General features: G+C 40.5%; 1 protein-coding gene across 2 annotated transcripts; it reads right to left on the bottom strand.

Moving 5' to 3' along the window:
- Positions 1-4,754: 4,754 nt before the first annotated feature.
- On the bottom strand, positions 4,755-24,416 carry LOC134882771 (proto-oncogene tyrosine-protein kinase Src-like). Of its 2 annotated transcripts, XM_063910700.1 has the most exons (13): positions 23,954-24,416; positions 16,730-17,011; positions 15,590-15,689; positions 13,979-13,996; positions 12,735-12,833; positions 12,370-12,473; positions 10,007-10,156; positions 9,768-9,923; positions 9,188-9,367; positions 8,811-8,887; positions 8,568-8,721; positions 8,315-8,446; positions 4,755-7,709 (listed from the first exon to the last, which is right to left on the bottom strand). In XM_063910700.1, exons 2-13 carry the CDS (start codon positions 17,001-17,003, stop codon positions 7,501-7,503), a joined length of 1,653 nt encoding a protein of 550 aa, XP_063766770.1. In that variant the 5' UTR covers positions 17,004-17,011; positions 23,954-24,416; the 3' UTR covers positions 4,755-7,500. The 2 variants fall into 2 exon arrangements, with proteins under 2 accessions (XP_063766770.1, XP_063766771.1); XM_063910701.1 differs by lacking the exon at positions 13,979-13,996.

Raw genomic sequence — 24,416 nt, 5'->3', positions numbered from 1 at the left:
AAACAAAAATACAATCTTGTATTCATCCACGATCCAAAACCTTTAAAATACAAACCAATGAAAGGCAAGTGAGATAACAATTAATCTCACACTGAGGACAGATTAAATCCTGGCTCATGCCAACATCAAAAAAGTTGAATATTTTCCATCATGGGACGTATTTTCATGTCTATTGAAGATGTGTGCACAGGATTTCATGCGTATCAAAACTGTCCCAACATTTTTGCTGGCAAGTCAGAACTGAGTCACAGCGACTGATATCAGAATCAACTACAGGGTAAACTTCATGCCACAAAGAGCTCCATCACCTGAGGCTACTTGGCAGATATCTTGTGGGGAAGTCATGCAGGTTGGGCTCCAAACAGCTCTCTCAACACTGTGCGGAAATCACAACAAAGGAAGACTGATTAAAGTCTGCACACCTGTTCATCCTCGGATATAAAAAAAAAAAAGCATCAGCTCTGCATACATCGTTCAGAGTCTGTGTGAATCATTAGGAGCAGTCGTGCACAGAGGAAACTGAATGGATTCTGCACAAAGTCGAGTGATCTTCATGTGTTTGAAGTCCGTTGATGCACAGAACATGTGGGTCAGTTTCCAGCTCCTGGAGGAAGTCTTGCCTTCAAACAGAATATCTGAGTGTGCGAAGAGAGACAGATGATAGGGACAGGAAATACAATTAGTAGGCAAATACAAGAAGAGAGAGGAATGGTTCTTGTTTATAATCTTTTGCCCAACCAAAACCATGTGCCATATTTAACCTGGGCTTTAACAGCAGCAGAGGTGGAGTTACAAAAACTGTAAAGAAGAAATGCTACACTATAGAATTAATGGAGTACCATCGTTCAAAATGACTGTAAGTGTTAGCAGAAAAAGAACACCGTTTTTTTTTTATTACATTACTGATTTATTATTATTGATGCATTTACATGTAACCAGGAATGTTGCAGTTGGTTGCGGGGATCCATTTTTAATGCTTTTACACACTGTTTAATCAAAAACAATGTATCATGTTTTATAAGATGATCACATCTTTGAAATGTAAATAGTTACTATGCAGTCAAGGAGACATCAAAGAATATTCTCAAATGAGAAAGAATTAAAATAATAAAGTACAATCAAGTAAATCTAAAACTTACTTACAGTACACTACAGAAACCTTTAACTTTCAGCTGAAGACACAGCTCTTGTGGCCAATTTTTATTTATTGAGTTGAGTTTCACACCTTGACTTCATCTTCTGTTGTGCAGCAGTTGTTTTACTTGCTTTGCGTGATTTTTATTTTGAGGCTGTTCAGGACTTTGGTCAATCAATGTTGTTTTAAAATGTGCTTTACAATTTAAGTTTAAATTGTTTCATGCGAGTGCCAGATTATTGATGTGTTTCTCACTGTAATTGATCCCCTTACAACAAAGGGCTCTAATATCTTCATGTACACTAACTGTATGCTGACAAAGCCAGGATCATTTGAAAGAGAGGAGCAAACCTGGACCACAAGTCGAGGAATAAAAAGAAACAAGAAAACACCACTTTTATCCAGCTTCTCACTGGGTTGCCATGCTCCTGTCACTGTAATGAGATAAAAACAAACAGTAACTGTAGCTCTGTGTGTGTGTGTGTGTGTGTGTGTGTGTGTGTGTGTGTGTGTGTGTGTGTGTGTGTGTGTGTGTGTGTGTGTGTGTGTGTGTGTGTGTGTGTGTGTGTGTGTGTGTGTGTGTGTGTGTGTGTGTGTGTGTGTGTGTGTGTGTGTGTGTGTGTGTCTGTCTGTCTGTCTGTCTGTCTGTCTGTCTGTCTGTCTGTCTGTCTGTCTGTCTGTCTGTCTGTCTGTCTGTCTGTCTGTCTGTCTGTCTGTCTGTCTGTCTGTCTGTCTGTCTGTCTGTCTGTCTGTCTGTCTGTCTGTCTGTCTTGTATGTGTGTTTTTACTTTTCAGTTCATAGCTCACTGCACTCAGAGGCAACTCTCCTATGGCAATAGCAAATCCACGCTCTGTGATTCCTGCTTCTATCCAGGATGGTTTAACAGTGAGGGAGATTTTTCTGATGTCCAGAAAGACATTATCAATGGAGTCCATTGAAGAAAGGCAAGGCAACTCTGCATACATCGTTCAGAGTCTGTGTGAATCATTAGGAGCAGTCGTGCACAGAGGAAACTGAATGGATTCTGCACAAAGTCTAGTGATCTTCATGTGTTTGAAGTCTGTTGATGCACAGAACATCTTCTTTGGCTCTAACTACTCTACGCTCTGTGAACCATGTTTCTACCCAGGAGGGTTCAAAAGTCAACAAAATTATTGAGGTATCCAGCAGCAAAATGTCTATGAATTTCATTAAAGGAAGTACCGGCATCTACAGAACCATCACGGTGTTGTTCGACACATCTCTATATGAGTGGGCTCTGCAGATCTGCTGGCAGATTGAGTCTTACGAGACCAAGATCGCACTGTTTATTGAACTTTTGCGGCTTCAGCAGAAAGACATGATCCCATCTGAAGTGACTGTCGGTGACATGACAGACCTGCTGCAAGAGGAAAGCAAAAGTTCACTGAGCGTGCAGCTCTGGGACTTTGAACTATAACTAAACATTGTGTTTGAAGCCAGAAGGCTGATCATGTCCCCAGATAACATCCCTCCTTGTTTTCATCACCAAAAGCTGATGAACTTGGCTCTGGAGTACGGCAGGAGACTAACAGAGCGACTGCAGTCCACCTCCAGCTCCAAACTGCGTGGCCCACAACAAGTGGTGATGCAGGTGGTACCAAAAGTCCTGCAAGGCTTCTCGTCGCCTCCTAGAAGCACCTTTCTTAACATGCCCTCGCAGAAACTGAGTGGTTAAGGGTTACTAAGTGTGTTTTGGACAAAGTGTCCACTTCTTTGTCCACTGGGCATCATCCGGTCACCTTCTCTTGCTCCTTCAGAGATGTCATGGTCCTGTCTTTCCAGGAAAAAGGTTGGAAAGATGTTCCTAGCTCAAGATGTGTGTGTGTGTGTGTGTGTGTGTGTGTGTGTGGTGTGTGTGTGTGTGTGTGTGTGTGTGTGTGTGTGTGTGTGTGTGTGTGTGTGTGTGTGTGTGTGTGTGTGTGTGTGTGTGTGTGTGTGTGTGTGTGTGTGTGTGTGTGTGTGTGTGCGTGTGCCCGCACAGACATTCTATATCCGTGTGTGCATCTGCAGTGCTCTCTTGTCTGGTATCAATGGCAGTCACTTACAGAGTGTGAGTCAGTGTGTTTACTGTTTTCACAGATGGAGCTCTGACACTGTCTGGATAACTGAGATAAATGACTCGCACTCCGCCTCAGCAGATGGGAAAAACAACAGTTACACACACGCACACACACACACACACACACACACACACACACACACACACACACACACACACACACACACACACACACACACACACACACACACAAAACATACTTTACCTAAGTAATGAGGTACTTTTTAAAAAAATGCAGGACAGAGTAGCTGCTCGTTAGGTGCCTATTGGCTCAACATGAGAAGAGCTCGTCTGTAATCAATTAACAGCTGTGGATACTTTCAGCGGATTTTGACATAAAGCAAAAAGGTGAACAGTGATTGTGCAAATGAGGTCTGCACATAAATTACAGTATGGTGCTATAAGGGGCACTGGTGTCCATCACGCTGTCTGTAAATAACTTTCAAAGGTTAATGTTGTTTGGAGGAGGCCACCACAGCAGGTGGGTCACAATCTGCTGCTGGACTGCAGCTCAGTGTGTCCGGTTGCTCCAGTCCACTTTGTCCTTGTTACTCCAGATGAACACTGCCCCCCTGTGGACAGATACACTTGTGCCACCCTGAGGGAAGCAGGGGTCGACATAGCCAGAAGTAACCTGAACATATTCGTTTTCTGTAAAAAAAAAAAAAAAGTCCAGAGACAAATGTAAAATGTGTGATGTTGGGCTATATAAATACACGTTTGACCCCCTACGAAGTTCTTTTTTAAGTTCAAATTAAGATAAAACCCCAGAACAGAAGTGAAAATGTACTGTATGAGGTAATATGATGTAAGGAAAGATACAGCTTCATTGGTAAATTAAAAAAAGGCGAGTAGAGAACTTTTTATTTTGGTTTATTTCATATAAATGACTGTTGTAAAATGTATTCAGATTATAAAATGTTTGGTGATATTTGGTCCCCTGTGAAGAAAAACAAATACTGCTGTGTAGCTTAATGTGTACAACATTATGTGTTATGTGTTAATACTTTGAAGTACATGTTTGGATTATGTAAATTATCTACAGTTGCTTTGAATAAAAGATTATTTTGGAGGTAAAAACATTGAAATGATCACAAACTGTGCTCTGTTTTTATGCATTAAATTATCAAAAAAACGGGTCATGTCACGTGTATAAACTAGCGATATTTTCTTTCACGACCTTCACTTCGTTTCTACCTATTTCATCTCCTTTCTGAGGTTTCATTTAGATGGATTCTCTTAGAATTCACTCTGCATTTACTCTTAATGTGACACTTCAACCTTATTCAATGCTCACAGTTAAACCTAACATCTCTACACACTTGCAATTAAACTGCTTTTACTTTCACTTCATTTAAGTCTTGCTAAATGTCACAAACATTTTGGAAACATGAACTGAGAACCCTCATATTACAGGCTCACTTCTCTAAGCATTGGCTTGTGGTGCAGCACAGTTCACTGAGTCACATCCAAACGGCATGATATTTGTATAGAGGGCAAAAGGGCAGCACACACACCAGCACACACTCTTATCAAAACACATTTGAAATATAATTTATTGCACATTTAAAGATCAACATAAAGTGGCACGATACCCATTTCAATCCTTTTACATCTGAAACAAAAAAAGACAAAAAGAAGTCCTTACAAAATGCTCACACCTTCTGTTTATGATTATTGTTTTTGACTTTAGAACAAAATGGCCATGAAGTTGCAGGAATGCCAGACCAAAACTGCATAGATTCATTAAAAAAATGAAAGATTAAATAAAAGACAGACACTTCTTCATGTGTCACATTAAAATCCAATCAGACTTTGCATTACTCATGTTTGTCATGAGCCCATCCACTTCCACATTGTGACTTACAGGCGGTTCAGTGCGTCAGAAGAAAACAGGGGATTTCCAATTCTTAAAAGAGAATAGCACTGATAAGATGTTCTCGGAAATATATATATATATATATATATATATATATATATATATATCTGTCAAACCCAATTTGAAATTGTCTTTTGCAGAAGAGCTAAGTTCAATAGGCTTTTTAAAAGAAGAAAACATTCCTTAAGCCCCATTTACAGTAGCATCTTATTAAAACTTTTTGGGGAACAGGCGTGCGTGCGTCATTGTAAAAACCTCAACATGGAGGTACTATTAAAGAAAAACAATACAAAAACAAATTACATGATCGTCACAGTCATTTGTTTTAGATACTATTTACATCTTTGTCCTCATTTTTCACGTCATATCACAACCCAAACTCCCTTTTCATTGTGGTTTCACAAGTGCCCACGTTTTTGATTAAATTAATCGCTAGGATTCATAATCACCGGATAATATTTTGTATTTTTAGAGAGCATGGACCTCCTCTTATTGCTGCCTGGCTCATATTTTGATAACAGGATGGTTAGTCATTTTTGGGCAACAATCTCACTTTATTTCTACTGTTGCTGCATCGACTACACCATAAACTAATCCACTGTGAGATGTGTGACACCCAACATAAATACCTGCGATATGAAAGTGGCTTACATGATACAAAACCAACGCTAAAGAGCTACAGTATGTACAGTATGACAGTGAGAACTGGCAGCATTGGGTAAGATATACAAAAATAACAATAATTGTAAGTTAATGGCACAAATGTCTGTATATGATCCCCTCGCCTCAAGTAAAGTAAACATACACATGTTGATGTACAGTACGGCATAAATACAAACCCAGCCAATGGTCAAGAGAAGAACGGCACAAAAGCATGCTAACTGGTTTTAAAATCAACTCTTATACTAAGTCATAAATACAGTTTTTTTAGGGTTACCTGATTGAAGTTTTACAATTTCATTAGGGCTGCCTGGTTGCATATTTTCATGGACGCTGAAACAGCTGTCAAGTGATTAAAAACCTTTTTTTAATATTAAACAGGTTTTTTGTCCAGTTTACTTAATTCCACGACTTTAACTGGAGAAATGGTGCAGAGTTTATTGTAAAATTTGAGTAAACATTAGCCTGTTTATGAACTAAGACCCCCCATATAAGCCCCTTGATAATAAAACATTATATACATGGACACCAGTAAAGAAATGTGATTTATTTGGCACACAACATGGTAGGCTTTCACACTTAGGGTTTTCCAATCTTGAGCTGGGTTGAATATTAAACAGTAATATGATTGGTTTGGGTAGCCATCAGCCTCTTAGTGGGTCACATAAATGTTTGATGAAAGTTACCCCATTTTGCCTCTGAGGAAACAAGCTACTACTCAAACTGCTCTTTAGTGTCACTGTGACTGTGCTGATCCTTTTCAATGCAACGGTCCAGTTAAATCAGGGTCAATCAAAACAATAAGCATCCAAACACTACCTGCATCAAAATCATTTTTAATTGTTGAGGTTGGAACTGGTAGAACTGTTCAGCATATGTCAAGAAATACAGCTAGAAAAAAATTAGAAAGGCCTCAAATTTTACTTCAGTTGACCTAATTGCATTATTACAGAACCTGCCTGTTGAACACATTTACCCTGGCACTACCATGAAAGGGTTTCTAACAACCTTGCCTATTATCCCAGAAAAAAATTAAGTGAGATCAGGGTTTTGTTTTTTCGTCCACTGCTGAAAATGCTTAAACTACATATTGTCCAAGTAAACATGAATAAAGATGCAAAGTAGAGTTCCAGAGTTATTCGGAGACACTTTGAAGAAGCAGCACTTGAGAACACTGGAGGGAAATACTCAAAGTCAGACGGAAATAGAGAAAGATAGGCGGAAGGGAGAAAGAACAGGTTAAGAGAGATATACTTCCCTTTGGCACCTGATCCAAAGTGGCAGTGCACCTCTGTGGGCGGAAAAGGTACCAGGTGAGGGTAAAAGAAACAACAAAAGAGGGAAAGCTTTCGCTAAACAGCTCATGTCGGAAATATCCTCCCTTGAACTTCTCTTTTCAACAGGATGAATATTGTCCCTCCCCCTCCATCTGTACCTGATTAGGTTCCTCCCACATCAGTCGCACCTTTCAAACAAAAAATCAAATCAGAGTCTGTCCACCATGAGTTCTCCTTTATAGCCTTGATCCTCACATCTACAGGAGAAACGTCAGTAAACAGGGAGTGCTTGCAGACAGGAGGTTCTTCAGGTTCTTCTGTAGCAATTTCTTTATGGCACATGTTGGGACTTCTGCAGAAGAACCTCAAGGTCCTCCCAGGTGAGTTTCACAGGCTCAGATCCTCCCACAGGTGCTCCTCTGAGGTCGGTTAGTGCAGATCGTTCTGTGTTGGGTTCAGTGTGTGGTTCTATAAGTTCTCCCCAGGTTGATACTGGGGTTCTGTGGAGGTGAAGTAGTCCTCTAGAAAGCCCTGCAGGTACTCAAACGTAGGCCTCTCCTCCGGGTCTTTCCTCCAGCACGAGAGCATGAGCTCATGCAAAGAGCCAGGGCAATCTGCCGGGCAGGGCATCCGGTAGCCGCGCTCCACCTGGTCCAGCACCTCGCGGTTCACCATACCTAACAAGGGAAACAAAAGTTTGATTTAGTGAAAAGAAAGACTTTTAATACAATGATTTGGACAAATAAAATGACGCAAAACAGCCACATCAACTATATGTGATTTGGTTCATATTCAGCATGTGAGTACCTAAAATATTTACATTTTTGCATCACTTTTAGGGCTGCAACTAATGCTCATTCTCATTATTTTCGTCTTATCACAATACCTTCAGACACAAAATGCAATATAGCTTGATTTGTCTACTACTTTTGAGAAGCTGCATTGGGATAATGTTGTTAGCATTAAAAATGGCAAATTGTTGTTTCAGCTCTTATCATGCTGTATAATTAATGTTAAGAAAGTCCTGTTCAGTCTTAAATCTGGTTCCGGTGTTTATAGATTATAATGGCTGCAACTAAGGCAAATTTTCATTGCGGATTTATCCAAAATTTGTGAGTCTATAAAATGTCTGGTTTTGTCCAAAACTCAAATATATCTGGTTTACTGTCAATGAGGGGTAAAGAAAAGAAAACACATTCACATTTAATAAGTGGAATATATCATTTTCACAAAACAAAATGAATCAACAGATTAATCGTTTAAACATTGTGCAGGTCTTTACCTGGATAGGGGACTCTCCCTTTGGTTGCCAGCTCAGTGAGCAGCACACCGAAGGACCAGACGTCAGACTTGATGGTGAAGCGTCCGTACAGAGCTGCCTCCGGTGCCGTCCACTTGATGGGGAACTTAGCTCCTGAGGAACCAGGGGTGTTTATACAAAAAAGTAACACATGAGCACAACATGTTTGGGTCAACATCATGTATGTTCGGTTGTAGATTTATAGAAATTAAAGAGTAATCTGTTGTGGATTCACCCTGTCTAGCAGTGTACTCGTTGTCTTCTATGAGTCTTGCCAGGCCGAAGTCAGCCACTTTACACACCAGGCTGTCTCCCACCAGGATGTTGGCAGCGCGCAGATCTCTGTGCACGTAGTTCATCCTCTCCACATAGGCCATGCCTGCGGCAATCTGGAGGAAGTGACAAAAAGAGGGCGGGGCTTTTATGATGAATACAGATATTATGTAATGTTGCGTGGCGGTACAGAAAGTAACTTTACCTGAGCTGACATGTCTACCAGCTGAGGCAGACGGAGCATCTTTCCAGCGTCCCCTTTAAGGAAGTCCAGCAAGCTGCCTGCAAGGGCAAGATAAAATACAAAATGTACAGATGTAAATAATGAAAGATAATCACCAAATAAATGACACATTTTCAATCATATTTGAAAACCTTGAAGCACAGCTATAATATATTTGGAATAGATGATGGTATTTGGAAGCAAATCAATGCTATAAACAGATCTTTATACAGGTATGTTGTAAAAAATATGAAGAACATTTTTTTTTGTAATTCTTAAGAAAAATGATCTGCCTCAGTGCTTGACGGTTAACAAGGTTTTGACACCCAGCCCATGTTATAGTCTGCGTCCTGTATTACCTTGGCTCATATATTCTGTCACGATGTAGATGGGCTCCTCAGACACCACAGCATACAGCTGGACGAGCTTCTCATGTCTCAGCTTCTTCATGACCTGAGCTTCCTGAAGAAAGGCCTCTGGAGACATGGTGCCAGGCTTTAGGGTCTTTATGGCTACACGTGTTGTGCCGTTCCATGTGCCTGTCAGAAAACAGAGAACATTTTTATTGTTTCTAACTTCATCATATTATAACGGCTGTGGAATGAATATGCAAACTCTCGGCTTCAATAAGAGACCAATGGGACCAACTCTCTGTGGATGTCTGTTTTTAAACAACAAAAAAGGCTTGTTTTTGGCTTTTGAGTTTAGAGGTCATTGCACTGCATATGTGCTGAAAAAAAATTTAAAAATCTCAGGGGTCCAGTGGTGTGCAATTTGAGCTGAATACAGAGATATATGCATGCATGCACACAGGCACATTACAAAATGTTAAATCTCATCCTGATTTATAATCTGTCCTTGCTGAGGGTTAAATGAGGATATCAATGCTACTGCGATATCTTTCCATTCATAAAGTCAGTAGTGGTGTATAGATCTTACCCATCCAAACTTCTCCAAAGCAGCCCTGTCCCAGTTTGAGGTCGAGGCGGAGGGACTCTCTGGGAATCTCCCAGGCGTCCCTGGCCAGTCCCTGCGTCTGAGGTTTGGCCACAGGACACACGTCTGACAGAGCGTGGCACAGCCCATCAGAGTGCTCTGAAAGAGGTGAGAAAAAGGGAGAGTGAGCTGGCAGGTCAGCGAAAGGTTAACTATCAGGGAGCAGACGTGTGGGGACTCACTGCGGTAGTGGAAGACTAGCTGCTGTAGGCTGGTGAATTGGGTACGCGAGGTGATGTAGAAACCCCCGCTATCCAGCTTCCTGATCTTGTAATGTTTAACATTCAAGCCTTTGGTGTTGTCATAATCCAGCACTGACAGGCAATATGCCCCTGTGAACGAGACACAACAACAGACAGACACGGGTTAGAAAAATAAAATAAGGCTTATGCGTGACAGCTGCTCTGCGGAGTTTCCTAGCAGCTGCGCTGGGCAAGTCCCGGATGACCCCTTTAAGGCCCTGGAAATTCAACCAAGCCTTTCTGTCCTCCTGCATGACCAACTAGGGAATAGAATTTGATCTGAGTAAAATAAATATTCAGAATGGAATACCAAGTAAAACCAAACATGCATTGTTTCAAATCATTTCAATGCCTTTATAATAAGAACATAACAAAATAAAGACACTGGAGTTTTATTGGTATTTTTGTCTGTATTATCATCCTCAAGAGTTCCTCAAAATACCCATTTGAGACTTTAGGATGACATAAGTAGTATTTTTTGCAGTTTTTCTGTGGAGCCATTTCTCACTTATATTAGTTAAAAAATAACAGTAGAAATGAAAATAAAAAAGACAAAAACATATTTTAAGAAGTTGTCTTTTTACTACAGGGAGGTTAAAAATAAAAAAAAATCCTCTTTGATCTTGCTGATTGTCAGTCTCCTTATATCAGAGCAGAAGAAGAATTAACCAAAGTGTCTGATCATCACAGTAACACTCAACCAGTTGACATATTTTGAACTTCCATGCTACAAACCAACCCTTTCTAACACATGCTCGTTTGTACTAAACTAAAGTCTCAGATACTACATGTGAACTAAATGTGTGCAGAATAAAAAGGCCTTAACAGAACACATTTAGAATTTAACCAATTTTAAATAAATGTTTAGGTCATATGTAATAAAGACGGGAAACAGCCACTAACAAAGTCAGTCCTGATATATTCCCCTCCCATATTTTAGGCATATTTTTGCCTGAACCTTACAAATAATCAGATGCATCACTATCAGTCTGAGATGATTTACACTTTCAACACATGAGCATTATGCCCCTGCTCATCCCTTTCACTCTATAAGCTTCACATGTGACAACTAATACAGAACACAGCCAGAGGCCAACACACCTCCTGCCAGAGTCCCTCCTACTATTCCCCTTTCTGGCAAGTCTCCCTTCATGCCTCTCCTTCCCTCTCTCAGTGTGTGTGTGTGTGTGTGTGTGTGTGTGTGTGTGTGTGTGTGTGTGTGTGTGTGTGTGTGTGTGTGTGTGTGTGTGTGTGTGTGTGTGTGTGTGTGTGTGTGTGTGTGTTGGTAGAATGAGACTTATGGCCAGGGGGAAATCCAGCACCCTCCGAGGCTGACCTAGTTCTGGCAGAGTGATTCACCCCTATCCATTCACAAAGCCCATCCAGTCCATTCTTTTTTTCCCCACACTTCCTCTAAACAACCCCCTAAAAAGCCCACTGACGTCACAAGGAGAAGATCTGAATGCAGAGTTTCTCAGAAAGATACCAAAATCCAGAAAACAAAAACATGCCATAGGCCTCTGTGAAAGCGTCAGAACACTTAATTACGAGGTTGTGTCTTTAAATTGAGTCCCTGAAGATCTCCTTATCTGCTTCATGGAGTTTTCCAGGGACGCACACAATCTGTCAACAGGTTTCACACCTTTCAAAATAGAAAGCTCAGGTTTATGAAGTGGTTTTATAGTAGGTATTTTCTCTTTCATAAAAGCCATACATTTTCTTACAAGGTAGGTCCATTGCCAGGAAGGTCCATTGCCAGGAAAAAGAACCCAATGCACCGGTCTGTTTTAAGGATTTAAATCTTTGGTAATTTAAAAGAATATGCTTGTCTTTCAAAATTATTTTTTTGTAATGCTGTGATTCTCACCATCTTATCATGATTACTGGCCATGTGTTTATAATCAGTTATCATTACTATTTTTCTATCTTCCTATTATTATCTCAATCAATCAATGTATGGTTTAGTGTATAAAATGTATGAAATACCAGCAAATTGAAACGTGTACTCCTGGAATTGGGTAATTGACTTCAAATATGACTTCAAAATGATTTAAGAATCGAGCAGAAAAAGATTGTTTCAGCTGTTCATGAAGCCCTCAAGGATTAGGCAATTAAGCCTGAAATAGATTATTTCATGCGTTTAAAAAAACAAAACAATGTCATGTTCAAGTTAAATCAATCAACACTTCTTAAAGTTGCTTTAAAACAACAGTTTTAACAGAGCATCATAATCAGACACAGAGGAAAAGCAAATTGGATCATCCTGATGTTCACTGCTGTCTCCTGAGTGTCTGCTCTCTCACCTTTAGTGGTCTCGCTCTCCCTCACCAGGAAGGTTCCTCGTCTGTTCTGCAAGTTCAAAAGGAGCCTCTCAGAGTCGCGCCGAGTGATCTTCCCAAAATACCACCTGCCAAAGTGGGCCAGGGAAAATCAGATCAGAAAGAAGCTACAGCCGAGCGTCGGCAGCAGGCAGGAAGGCAGAAATACTTTTTGACTGAAAACACTGAATACAGCTGTACTGGATGGTACATTGGAAAGTATACTCTCTATATCTTTGTATTGTAGAAGCAACAGAGAGAATACAGCTAGATTCAGCACCAAGAAAACAAGTATTATATCACTGAAGGGAAAAACACAGCAGGAGTGAAACAAGGAGAGGATAACGCACTCTTCTGCTTGGATGGAGTCGGACGGGGCCACATAGTTGCTCGGGATATAACCACTCTCTCCTGTTGTCAGGGAGCGAGCAAGCCACCAGTCCCCTTCTCTATGACAGAGAGAAAGAAAAGAAAGAAAGATCAAAATAGTGAAACAACACAACATTTCTTGGTTTATGGATCGTTCAGTTTCTCCCAATTAAAGACAGACTGTTTGATGTAGAAATAACCATTTTATGCATTTCTTTAAATTGTCAACAAATACCATCAAAAGACCAAAACTAACACTACAACCTGTCTGATCTCAAGTCTACTGATTCAAAAAAAGGTCAAAGTTGGTGGTAGGTGAAAAAACAAAACAGAGTTATATGTTTTTATTTAGGGGTGTCCAAAGTAGCATCCTTGCATTAACATTGAAAAGTGCGTGTGCGCATTCGCTTCAACTTTTAGCAGCCAAATACAAAAAGCAAAAACGTTTCATGGCTGATCTACAATATGAAACATTTACTCAGATTTAAGGTTTTTTAGAGTTTGTTGCTAGTGAGCGACATGCAGCTAATCACTAATCATGGTGATTCTTGATAAATGTATCAAATCAACTAAACCAGGCCCTGCCATGATCGATGACTAAAAAAGGTCCAACACAGCTCAAAGAAGCTGTATGGGGGATTGACTCAAAGTGAAAACTACATTGCCCACTTTTATCATAATGAGGAACGTTTCAACAGTTCTTAAAGTGTTTGGATGACAATGATGGTTTATGGAATAGGGGAAGCTGAATCCGGCTTCGGATAAAATTGTTGGTTTTGCTCATTCATGGGATATGTTGCCAATAAGAAAATAAGGATCGCGACCTGACTAATGCATTAAATATTTCAGTATTTGCAACACAGGATGCTTCAGATTGTTTCCTTAGTAAAAACACTCACTAGTGCTACAATATAAACTTCAACATTTTTTGAGTGACAAGCCAAAAAAAAAAAAAAGAGTGAAGAAGAAGACACACTGTTAAGAGAAAAAGACAGACAAATGCAACCTTTTGTTCCACTTGTGGTCCCTCAATACGCAATTTAATACCTTACCTGTTGCTCTATGAGACGTACAGTATGGTACCTACCAAGAAAGTAAGAGCACCAAATCTCTACATCTTTTAAAATGTATTAATTTATTGCAGTTACGCTACGAGCATGATCAGACAAAGGGAAAGTGAACAAAAGGTTGTGTGAGATTTTTTAAAGCATTAAGTGTTACTGACCTGAAGCTGTACTTTTTCCTAGGAGAAACCATGAAGCATAAGAGAGAAGAGAGAGGGAGAGATAACAGACACAGCAGACACATCAAAAACACAGCGAGGAGACACAGCAAGGCGAGCAGCACAGACCGACAGACAGTAGAAGAGCCCGAAATGCTGCGTGGACTACACAGTGTGTGTGTGGGGGGGGGGACACACACACACGAGCTGCAGTGTTTTCAAAGTTTTCAGTTCCAGTTTCTATTTCATTTTTAATAATTCTGCGAGACAGGGAAGCAAAAATATTCCCACAACTATTATTCATAAATGATGAGACATCTACACGAATTTGGGGATTCACTTGAAAGTCTTGCTACTTTTTATTCTGTATTAGCATTTAAGGTTTGTTTAAAGTAGAAATTAGAACTGGACTATTTATGTAAAGTGGCCTTACTATGTAGTGCCAGACTATAGATAAGTAACAGCAGCCAAGACTTATGACAGGAAGTTATAGAAGGAGCTCAAGCAGAAAAGAAACAAAACATTGTCCTGATTTAAAACACACGCATCATAAATTATGCTCAAAGGGCTGTATTATAGGACATTATTCCAAAAGTTCTCCTATTATACTCTTTTTCAACAATATATTATAGCTCTCAGATATACACAAAACATGTCTCTGAAGTTTTTTTCATGAAATACCAAACAGATCGTGCATTGGAGCATGCTATAAACCCCTCTGTTTCAGAAGTGCAGATTCTGTGACTGTAGCTTTAAACGCTAATGAGCTGCTACCGGCCATGCCCCTCTGCGACTGTGGAGCCAAAATCTGATCAGCTCATTTTCAGAGAGATTTTTATATAAATTTAGATGGAGCAGGACAGAAAGAGAGAGAATATTTTTTCCTGAAACTTTCCAAATCTCTTAAGACAGAAGAATCACATATGTACTGTATGTATAAAAGACATGAATACGTGGATAGTAGGTGACCTTTAAATTTAAATGAAAAGTCTAAAGTAGAATTTTTCTCGATTTCATTTTACAAAGTAAAATGCTAAGTTACGTTAGAAACCTTTAAAGGAACATTAACTTAGGATCTGTTCATTTGCAAAGGTTAGACTTTTCTTAAATCAGCATCTAAAACTAGGTACAACGGTTACAAAACATTTGAGATAGCATATACAAGTTATGACATCTCTGTAATATGGCCCCGCATGCTTTTAAATAAACACATTATTTTTCACGTCCAGAAATGTCTAAATCACACCGGACTGACACATGCAAACTTCAGCATGTGGTGTCATGCAATAGGAACACACTCAGATGTTTAGGTGTTATCTGTGTTGAGGAAATAAATCAGAGTAGCGAGCTTGCTATATCATGCTCTCCATAATGTTACGTAAAAGACGATGTATACAGTTTCGAGGAGGAGCAGACTGCAATAGTAAAGTGCCGTTCTGCTCATTTTAGTCAACAGATGGAGAGGATGAGACTCTGCTGTCTTCGCCGCTCTAGAGACACCAGCTCTAACTGTGTTCATTCATTAACACGTGTATGCATTTACAAATCTGTACATTTAGATTTTTTTATGAAGTTATGGCATCAGAAAAAGGGAGGGAAGTGGTTGATTCTTACGTGTTGTTGACAATCTGCAGCCTGTCGCCTTTCCTAAAGGTCAGATCAGACGCTGTCCGTGACTCATAGTCATAGAGCGCCACAAATGTAGTGACACCTCCTGCAAGAAACAACACACACAAACAAATACACATTTAAGGAACAATGCTACTTCCTGTTGAGATCCATTCACTTCCATAATCTAACTTCAATAATAAAGATCTTGCTCTATGCATTAAGTAGCTTTAAATCTCCAGTATTTTTTCATATCTGTCTAAAACAATTTACCAAGGCTTAATGAGAAATACTGACGTTCAGACTTCTTGTGATCGATCGCCTGTGAAGGACATGTCTTCCTTTCTTTCTATTTTCTTTGGAGCTTTCTCCCGCTTCCTTGTAATGAACCAGTGATCTAAACCGAAGCACTCTGCAGCCAATCATCGATCGGCTCATTAGATGCACAGGAGGAGGCGGCCAGTGGATACAAAAGCAGCCTGCGCTCCTTGGATGAGCAACATTAACCTAACCATCTGGTCGGTCTAGACATATTACTGCTAAATTAAAGTAAATTCTGGACAATAAGGCATGACAGGCTTCAAATTCTCCAACTGAAGGCAAGTCAGGGCTGATTCATATATAAGTTTTATTATATCTTATATTATATATTTGTTTGCATTCTGTAGGTATGCTCATTTTCAAAACTTTATTTACAATAACAAAGAAAAAGCATGTATTTATTGTACAGTAGCTATATTATTTTGTGCAATCTATGGTCATTGGGCATACAGGATTATTTTGGCTGTAGTGTGTCACTCACATTTAACTAGATAGTTGTATGATTTTGGGAAATAAATTAAATCACTTTGACGTGAGTTAGATAAGAAGATCTACCTCACCCAAAGCAGTACACTCACTATGAAATTGTAGTCGGGTTGTTGTTTTATACGGAGGATTATATGCAGGACTTTTCAAAGGCTTCCTGGGTCACACAGCTCCCTCTGTTTCCAGTGTTTATGCTAAGGTAAGCTAAGCTAACCAGTTGTGGGCTGTAGCACATTACATTGAACATAGCTGTGGTGTTGATGTTGTTGTACAACTGAACTTTGACATTAAGTAATATTTGCCCACGTCACGTAACACCTTTCTCAGAGAGATGCCTACCTGACAGAGGTCCTCTCTGGGGTGAGGTGATGGTGCCTGTGTGGTCCACCCCGCCAAAGAGAGCCAGCTCAGGAGTGTTTGTCGGGGCGAGGTGGTGCTGCCCTTGATGCCCCCGCCTGCCTGTCCCTGCGGCGGGGCTCCTATTGGGGGTCTGGGTCTGCTGGGCGGGTCCCAGGTGGTGGAAATGCCCGCTGTCCGAGCCTGAGCCGATGGTGCCGTCCAGGCTCATGGAGCGCTGGCCCGGCTCCTTGGGCTTGCTCTTGCCCGCCCCCATGTGCAGACCTGGGATGAGAGCCAGTGATGAGTAAGTATGCAGCATGTAAGGTCCCGAGAGATAAAAAAAAAAAAAGATGTCATCCTTGTTTCTCGTAATATGCATAATAGCAATAAAACAATTCATAAAATATTCAGTTGAAAGAATTTAAAGAATGGAATCTTTCAGCTTCTTTTTGTCAAAATGTAAAACAAAATCATAAATTATTACTTTTAAACAATGGAAAAAGAATACATTTTATAGATATGTTTTAGATCATGAGAATACTCCGTTTGCTATAAAATGCTTGATGATTAATTATTTATGAAGATAATGTTCAATTAAATACGAGTTTAAAAAATCTGTCCTGACAGGAAATTAAAGCTGTTGGCTGAAAAAAACTCAGGAATAGGAACCGACCCTGTTCCAGTTTCTGTTCATTCACTTTTCTCAAACAGAAACTCCTCTCAGCAGTGTGTGCTGTTCATCTATGCTCATCACAGAGTATCCTTGGAGGCAGTCCAGGTTCAGTTAAAACCGTTTAGCATGCAAATACTGGGAGAACAGGACACCTTGAAACAGCCAACACACATACATTCAAGGTCATCCCCATCTGATTCAATCTGCTCTGAATCAATAAGCTTCTCCAAGGAAAAACAAACAAAGGAGCAAAGTGGGCTGTAATGAAGCCGAGTGCTAACACTGGTGATTTGACAAGGACAGAAACAGTTTCCCCTCCTACAGGTAATCAAACCCCCCGCTTCTCCTCTCAATCCTGATTCTGAATACATCAATTATGGGCTGACAAATGCAAAAAGAGCACGCTGTCATTCTGAGTGCAGACAAAGACAAACACGCTCAGACAGTCAAGTGCACCCACAGAAAGTTTGAGTGCCGTGTTCACACACCAAGTCCATCCTCGAGGCATTGCAGAGTGACTCACTGTGAGACCGGCTATTTCAGGCGGGCTGAAACAGAGACAGTCATACCCACATGAAACAGCCTTGTTCCTTTGTGAATAAGGGCACTCTCAGTTCCAGACAGTGTTTGCACCAGTGTGTATGTGAGCAGCTGTTCCTTGCTCTCTGGGAAACGACGCTCAATCGCACACTAACACCCAAGCATTGTTGCATTTCACACCCCCCCCCCCCCCCCCAATACATCATGCATGCATCCATTTGAGTGTTTGCAGGATAGTTGGTAGAGTCTGACAGACAGGACAGTGGGTTATTAACAGACAAGGAGGAAGGAACCGGCTGTGGCTGTAAAAAGAACGTGTAGGTGGTTGTTGTATACTGCATGGACAGCTGAGGCTTAGTGGGTGTTTTTAAGTGTAATTTTCTTGCAGAACATAATTACACAGGTATGAGAAATCTCAAAGATGTGGAAGGATCTCACTGTGGAGATGTGTGGGCGCGTAAGCTGCCTAGTTGTTTGAGAGCGATTTGAAGCACACACGTACGGTCATGCAAGCTTTGATTCAACTCCTGCCAGGCTGTAATCTGGCGCGCTGGGGGGTTAACGTATCCCATGGTGCAACACTGAGTCACACAGAGATAGGTCGATGCATGAAGGGGTGAACAGGACTGTGAATTATGTAAAGAATAAGGTGCTTTATTTAGCCAAGTTCTCCGGATATCAGTCATGGACTTTGCTTCTTCCTCAAAAATCTACCAGCTCATACACAGGATGGACAGACAGGAGTGCTCACAGCCCTTAAAGAATAATGAAGGCACTTATGCAACAGATATATTTTGCAGTACAGGTTGAAAAATGTCATATATTTTATTCACATGATAATTAAAATATCCTTACAACTTTACAAAATGGAACTAAAACTTACTTGAATCACCTTACATTTAGTTATTTTTGATGCACCTCAGCAAGGACACACCCCCCTTTTTCTGTGAACACATCTCTAAATGAAAAGCAAACATGCAATCAAGTGACTACAGCACAGCAGCCTATCGAGGTATTATATTTTAGCAGTGGATTTCCCTATTATGCTTGTTGGAGCTATCCCCTTTCCGGTAGTGTGTGATATAGGTTTTTGTGCATGTTAATGTTCTGCAAAGGCTAATATCCCAAAGTTTCCTCCAGACATAGTGACATCAATACGTCACACTTGCGCTTCTATTTGCTAGCGCTTAACAACATTGTACGTGATAGGCTAAGGGGAGGGACATCTCCTAGAGGGCTCCAAAAGTCTAAATGCTAACCAATCAGAGCAGACTGGGCTACGGTTTCAGACAGAGGGTGAAAAGAGGAGCTGCAGCACAGGCAGTATCAAATAAACAAAGACCTTTTTGAAAATTAAAGCAAAAGCCCTTTTACAGTTGAGGCACAAAATTCAAATATGAACCTGAACAGAAGCAAGGTCCCTTTTAACAGGAAAAGATGAAGCAACATATCAGAAATAATTAAAAATATGTCGTAATGTCGAATGATTTGAGGTTTTTCAGTAGTTTTAAAAATACTGGGAAGCTACTGTTGATGTGATGCAATGAGGTCTCAATAAGCTGATGGGGGATTCAGTATCTGTGACAAAATGTATGGTAGTTCTAAAAGTGCAATGAGTGAGTGCTCCATACTTTTATCAAGAGTACTACTAAAGACTTCAGATGAATGCACTGCAGCATGCACAGCATACTATGGAAGATTTGACTTTCAATTAGGAAAGCTGACTAATCATCAGGATTAAGCACACACAGATACAGGGGAGTAATGATCCTCAAACAGCACTACAAACAAATCCCAATGCAGCGATGGCAGAAGCCATGTCCTAAGAGAGTCACTTACCCCTGGTTCCCTCCAGGATGCTGCAAACACCAGAGTGCCCTTGAAAGTCTCACAGGCTGCTAACAACGACTAGCAGTGTAGCTGAGCCTCACGCCTTTTCCTAATATGGTGCCAGAGACACCAAATATCAAGAAGTGTTAACATGTGACTACTTCCAACGTCTTGATGTGAAATGGGGGGTGGCTATATAAAGGAGACAAAAGTATCATGGGTATAAAATAAGATATTGTAAAGTCTTTTGAAGATAGAAGGGGGAAAAAGTTGGAAAAGAAAGATTGTAGTCCCTTGTGAGCTTTCCCATTCAACTGGAGCATGTGTGGGAACCAGATTGCACCACACTGCTACAATTTCAGGAGAGTGCAACAAGAATAGGTACCTGAGCAGCGGGAGGGCGGGATGGGATGAAGGAAGCAAGGAGGGAGATGAGGTGGAGGGCGAGCAACAAAGACGCTCCATTTCCCTTTTTTCCTCTGGGACACAAATCAAAATCTTATGCACCTGATTTTACAGGATCTTCCTTTTTATTGTATTAGTGTGCATGTTAAAATGCTTTCTATGCTCTCTCTATTTCTTTTTATCTTAATTAAAAGAACTAAGTGCTGCATTTCAGAAAAATAAGTTATGCAACATCTGGTTTAATAGTGCTAAAAAACAACAACAATAAAAGTGCATACAAGCTGACTGTGTGAATAAACCTGAATAAACTTGAGCCTGGTTGTGTTGTGGGAAAGGAGATTTGAAGGATTAGATATGAATCATGGCAAATAAAGACCTTGTTCAAAGGCGGCTCTCTGAGGGGTATTTACCACAGGACCATGATTGAGTTCAAGAGCACTTCAATTTCCGCAGTGCATTTATCACTTGCCTGCGTCTCTCTCAGTCTCAGTGTTTACCCAGGCTCACAAAATCTATAAAACTGTCCGTACATGGACTGAATAATGTAGGGAATGGGGAGAAAGTAAAGAAAGAGAGCTCAGGTGCCTACAATGAATATAAGTTAATAGAGCAGGCGCCTTGGAAAATGACATATACCCGCATTGTCAATTCAGATCTGGCTCCTCCATAAAACGCTTTAAAACAAGCCTCACCTCCTGCCCACAAATTGGGTTTTTTTTATGTAAGTGATGGAGGTTGAAATCCATAGTCTTCTATGTGTCTAAATATCTGTTTTAAAGTTCAGCCAAAGCTAAAATAGCTGACCAACTATTGGAGCGATTGCCATGAAATAATTTGTTCCCATCAGGATGAATTGTAATCACGTTGGTGGTCCCTTGACATTTTAATTTAACAATATCATTAAGTACAATTTTAAGTCAGCTTTTTTTAAGTCACTCTTTTTATACTGTGTCTCCACCAAAGTTCAGCAAGGAACCATTGTTTCACAATACAAGGAAATGTGTTACCGGAATGACATTGGAGGATAGGCATACTTCCTTGATAAGTGTAATTCAGAATGTTGAAATCCAATCTTGGCTTCAGATAAATTTAAGAATGCATTTCTGTAAAAACAGAGGTCTACGGATTTTGTCTCCAATATTGGAATCAGTTCAGGAACGTATACTTACACTAAAGTCCGGATCGGAGTTACCAAAGGATACGGTTAGCAGGTGAGTGTGGTATAAAGAAAGAACAAATATTAACCTATCTTTTAAATGTTTGATGAAGTAAAGTCAATATTGTGCATCTTTTTCTTCCAGGTATCTACACACTGAAGACTAACAAAATACCCAAAGTTGCTGGATCCACAATACTTCCACAATAAAACTGCACCAATTTGTTGCAGAAAATTGTGCTTTCAAAGCACTGCGCTTAAATACAGCCTACCTTTGATATTGAATAGGTTTTGCAAAAAGGAGTTTACACTTAATCACGATTTCTCTGTCTAATCGGCATTTGTAATCTTCAATCTAAAGCTGAGCCTACAAGCTTCAGGTTTCTGGTCAGGCACAAAAGCACATTTGGCCATGACAAACCTCACTGAGTCACAACAGACGGTAACAGTTGCCACTGTGCTGCAGAAAGAGAAGGGGCTGGAGCCAATGTTTCAGTCAAATGGGAAACAGTTTGCCCTGGGGAGGAGTAACGAAAGAGAGGGAGGGGGGTCAATGATGGCTCCTCAAGATCAAAACAAGCGGAAATGTGCACATTAACGTCCCTGTCCTATACTGATGTTGCATGATAATAACATGACATAGTGCAGTCCACATACATAATACACAGATTATTAATAGGTTGGGTTAAAGAGAGAAAACAGGCCGTTTCTTTAAAGGGGACTAAGGAAAAACATATGCATTCATTTAGCTATCAAGATTTGTCCCATTTTAGAACAGTGGATGCCTCAATCAGATATTCTCTGTTATTCTTTGCCCAATGTTTTCCCGACCCCACTCAATTTGCAAAGTCTGTGCCTGCTCTCCCATCTCAACTACCCTCTTTCTCAGTGACAAAACACACTAAGGATAAGCACAAAAGAAGAAAAGGAAGAGGAGGACAAGAGGGGGATTGTGGCACTCAGCTGATAAAACACACTTCTGTTTTCTGTCCATCTTTAACTGGAGACTCAAAATTATCCAGGCTATGAGGAAGAGCTGCTTCAACATGCCTCTATAAAGGAGGACAAAGAGTAGGAAAGAGAACATGATGGATTTTTCATTACAGAGGTGGCACACTTTTAGCAAATCATTAACTCTACAGCCAGCCTTTCTTTGTGAATTACAGCACATTAAAATAAACATATGGGGTCATACTTAATTACCCCCTAAAAATGTACATTTATATTGCTCTGACAGGAACAAAAACACAACAGAATGTTTGACAAAACCAACTAAAGCTGCAAACAACTGGACTATCAATCAACTAGTTGACCGAAAGGCAAATAAACAGAATACTTATTGCTTGTCATTTTTAAAGTTAAAATAACAAAAAGTCTGCTTCTCAATTGGGGAGACTTACATTCTTGGTGCAGTTTCTTTGTCTTTGTGATAGTAAATAGAACATCTCAGAAATGTTGATCAGACAAAGCAAGGTATAAGAGAAATGTAAGGCTTTTGGGAATAGATTTATGAAAACATTGAGAAAACATTAGTAGGTTAATCTATAATGAAGGATGAGCTTTAGTCAAAGCCCAACAAGTCCAGACAAGCTTCTCTTTCTTACTGCCTGGTGAAGATGAACAATATGTTTTTTGACCCACTGTTGTTATTATAACTATCTCAGTTTGTAGAACAATATGACAGAAATTCATTCAATCCAATATGATGAAATTGTTTTAAAGCTATGCTTACCATGTGCTTTTAAAATGAGGCTAGCATATTATAGCATCTGGGTGTCCAGTCTTAAACATCCCACATTGAGCTCTCCCATGATTCATGTCTTACATTTTTAGCAAACCTGATCCTACTGCACTATGGAAATTTGCTGGAATTAGTCCAAATCCCAAAACCGACTGTAAATAGATTAGCCACATAATTAAAATTCTATTTCCGCGGGATTAAACACCAGTTGTCAGCAAAGCTGCTTTCAAAGAAACAAGGGGTGGGGTAGTAGCTGCCTACAGGAGTAGCAGCTGTCAATGATAAACGTATTTGCTACGGGGAGGGAATGTAACAAAAAAAAAAGAGAAAAGAAAACATCAACAGTCCCTGTTTGCCAAACTGATCCACATTAGGCACGTAAACTGGGATTTGTGAATGGGAACATGGAGGTAAAGGGCGACAATGCTTATGTGGCTGTGGCTGTGGCTGGCTTGGGCTCACATACAGCGCATATGCGGCCTGATGAATCAAAACAGGTGCTGTTACAGCTCCATTTTGAATTTCGATGGATTGTTGGCGTTAATGTTCTGTTCGTTGTCGATTTACGGACTCATCCTTGATGGTGTTTTGCCCATGAGAAAATCCAAAATATTACAATTGCACATACCGTGCGCATTTTGTCTGGGGATGTAGTAGATCGTCAACAACAACGGAGCCCTGGCACAGGCTGAGTGGCACTGAGCAAATGTGCGAGCAGCTCTGACTGAATGGCCTGTGCAACAATGAAATACTAGTCAGTGTGAGAGAGGCAGTGTGTGAATCATTGGTATGGGAACATGAGCAGCAAAAAAACAAATACTCCCAAAATCCCCAAATAAATCACATTTTCTTGCATTAAAGCGCTATAAATGTACTCACCTTTGACGCGTCTGGAGATTCAGCCCAGAAATCAGAGACGCGCAGTGAGGACTCGTGTTAAATCCTGAAGGCTGTCCTCATTAGAGAAATACTGGAAGCGGATGGGCAGTTGCTGTGGAAACCTCTGCCCAGCCACGAAGCCCATTTAGCAGTTATCGGCAGAATCGCAGAAAGGGGAGGTCATGACGAGGACTGCCTTCGGGAGCAGAGGGCACAGCTGCCGGGGGCGGCTACGGTCGGTGGGCCGGACAAACAGCGTCCAACCCGGCGGGTGAGGTAGCCTGTTCAGCTGGGAAGAGGCGACGGCGTGGTAAATTCATGCAAGGAAGCGACAGGAGTAGCGATGTGGTGTGGAGGAGACATGCCTCGTGTGGGGGGGAGGCACGGGATAGTGCATCACTGACGAAACACGAGAGCGCAAAATATGATGAGGTTGAGTGTTACCCTTTCTACGCAATGATGG

This window comes from Eleginops maclovinus, chromosome 20 (genome assembly GCF_036324505.1).
Source record: "Eleginops maclovinus isolate JMC-PN-2008 ecotype Puerto Natales chromosome 20, JC_Emac_rtc_rv5, whole genome shotgun sequence".
Lineage (NCBI taxonomy): Eukaryota > Metazoa > Chordata > Actinopteri > Perciformes > Eleginopidae > Eleginops > Eleginops maclovinus.
Note: the sequence above shows the minus strand (reverse complement) of the source record. Positions and strands in the feature narration are given on the sequence as shown.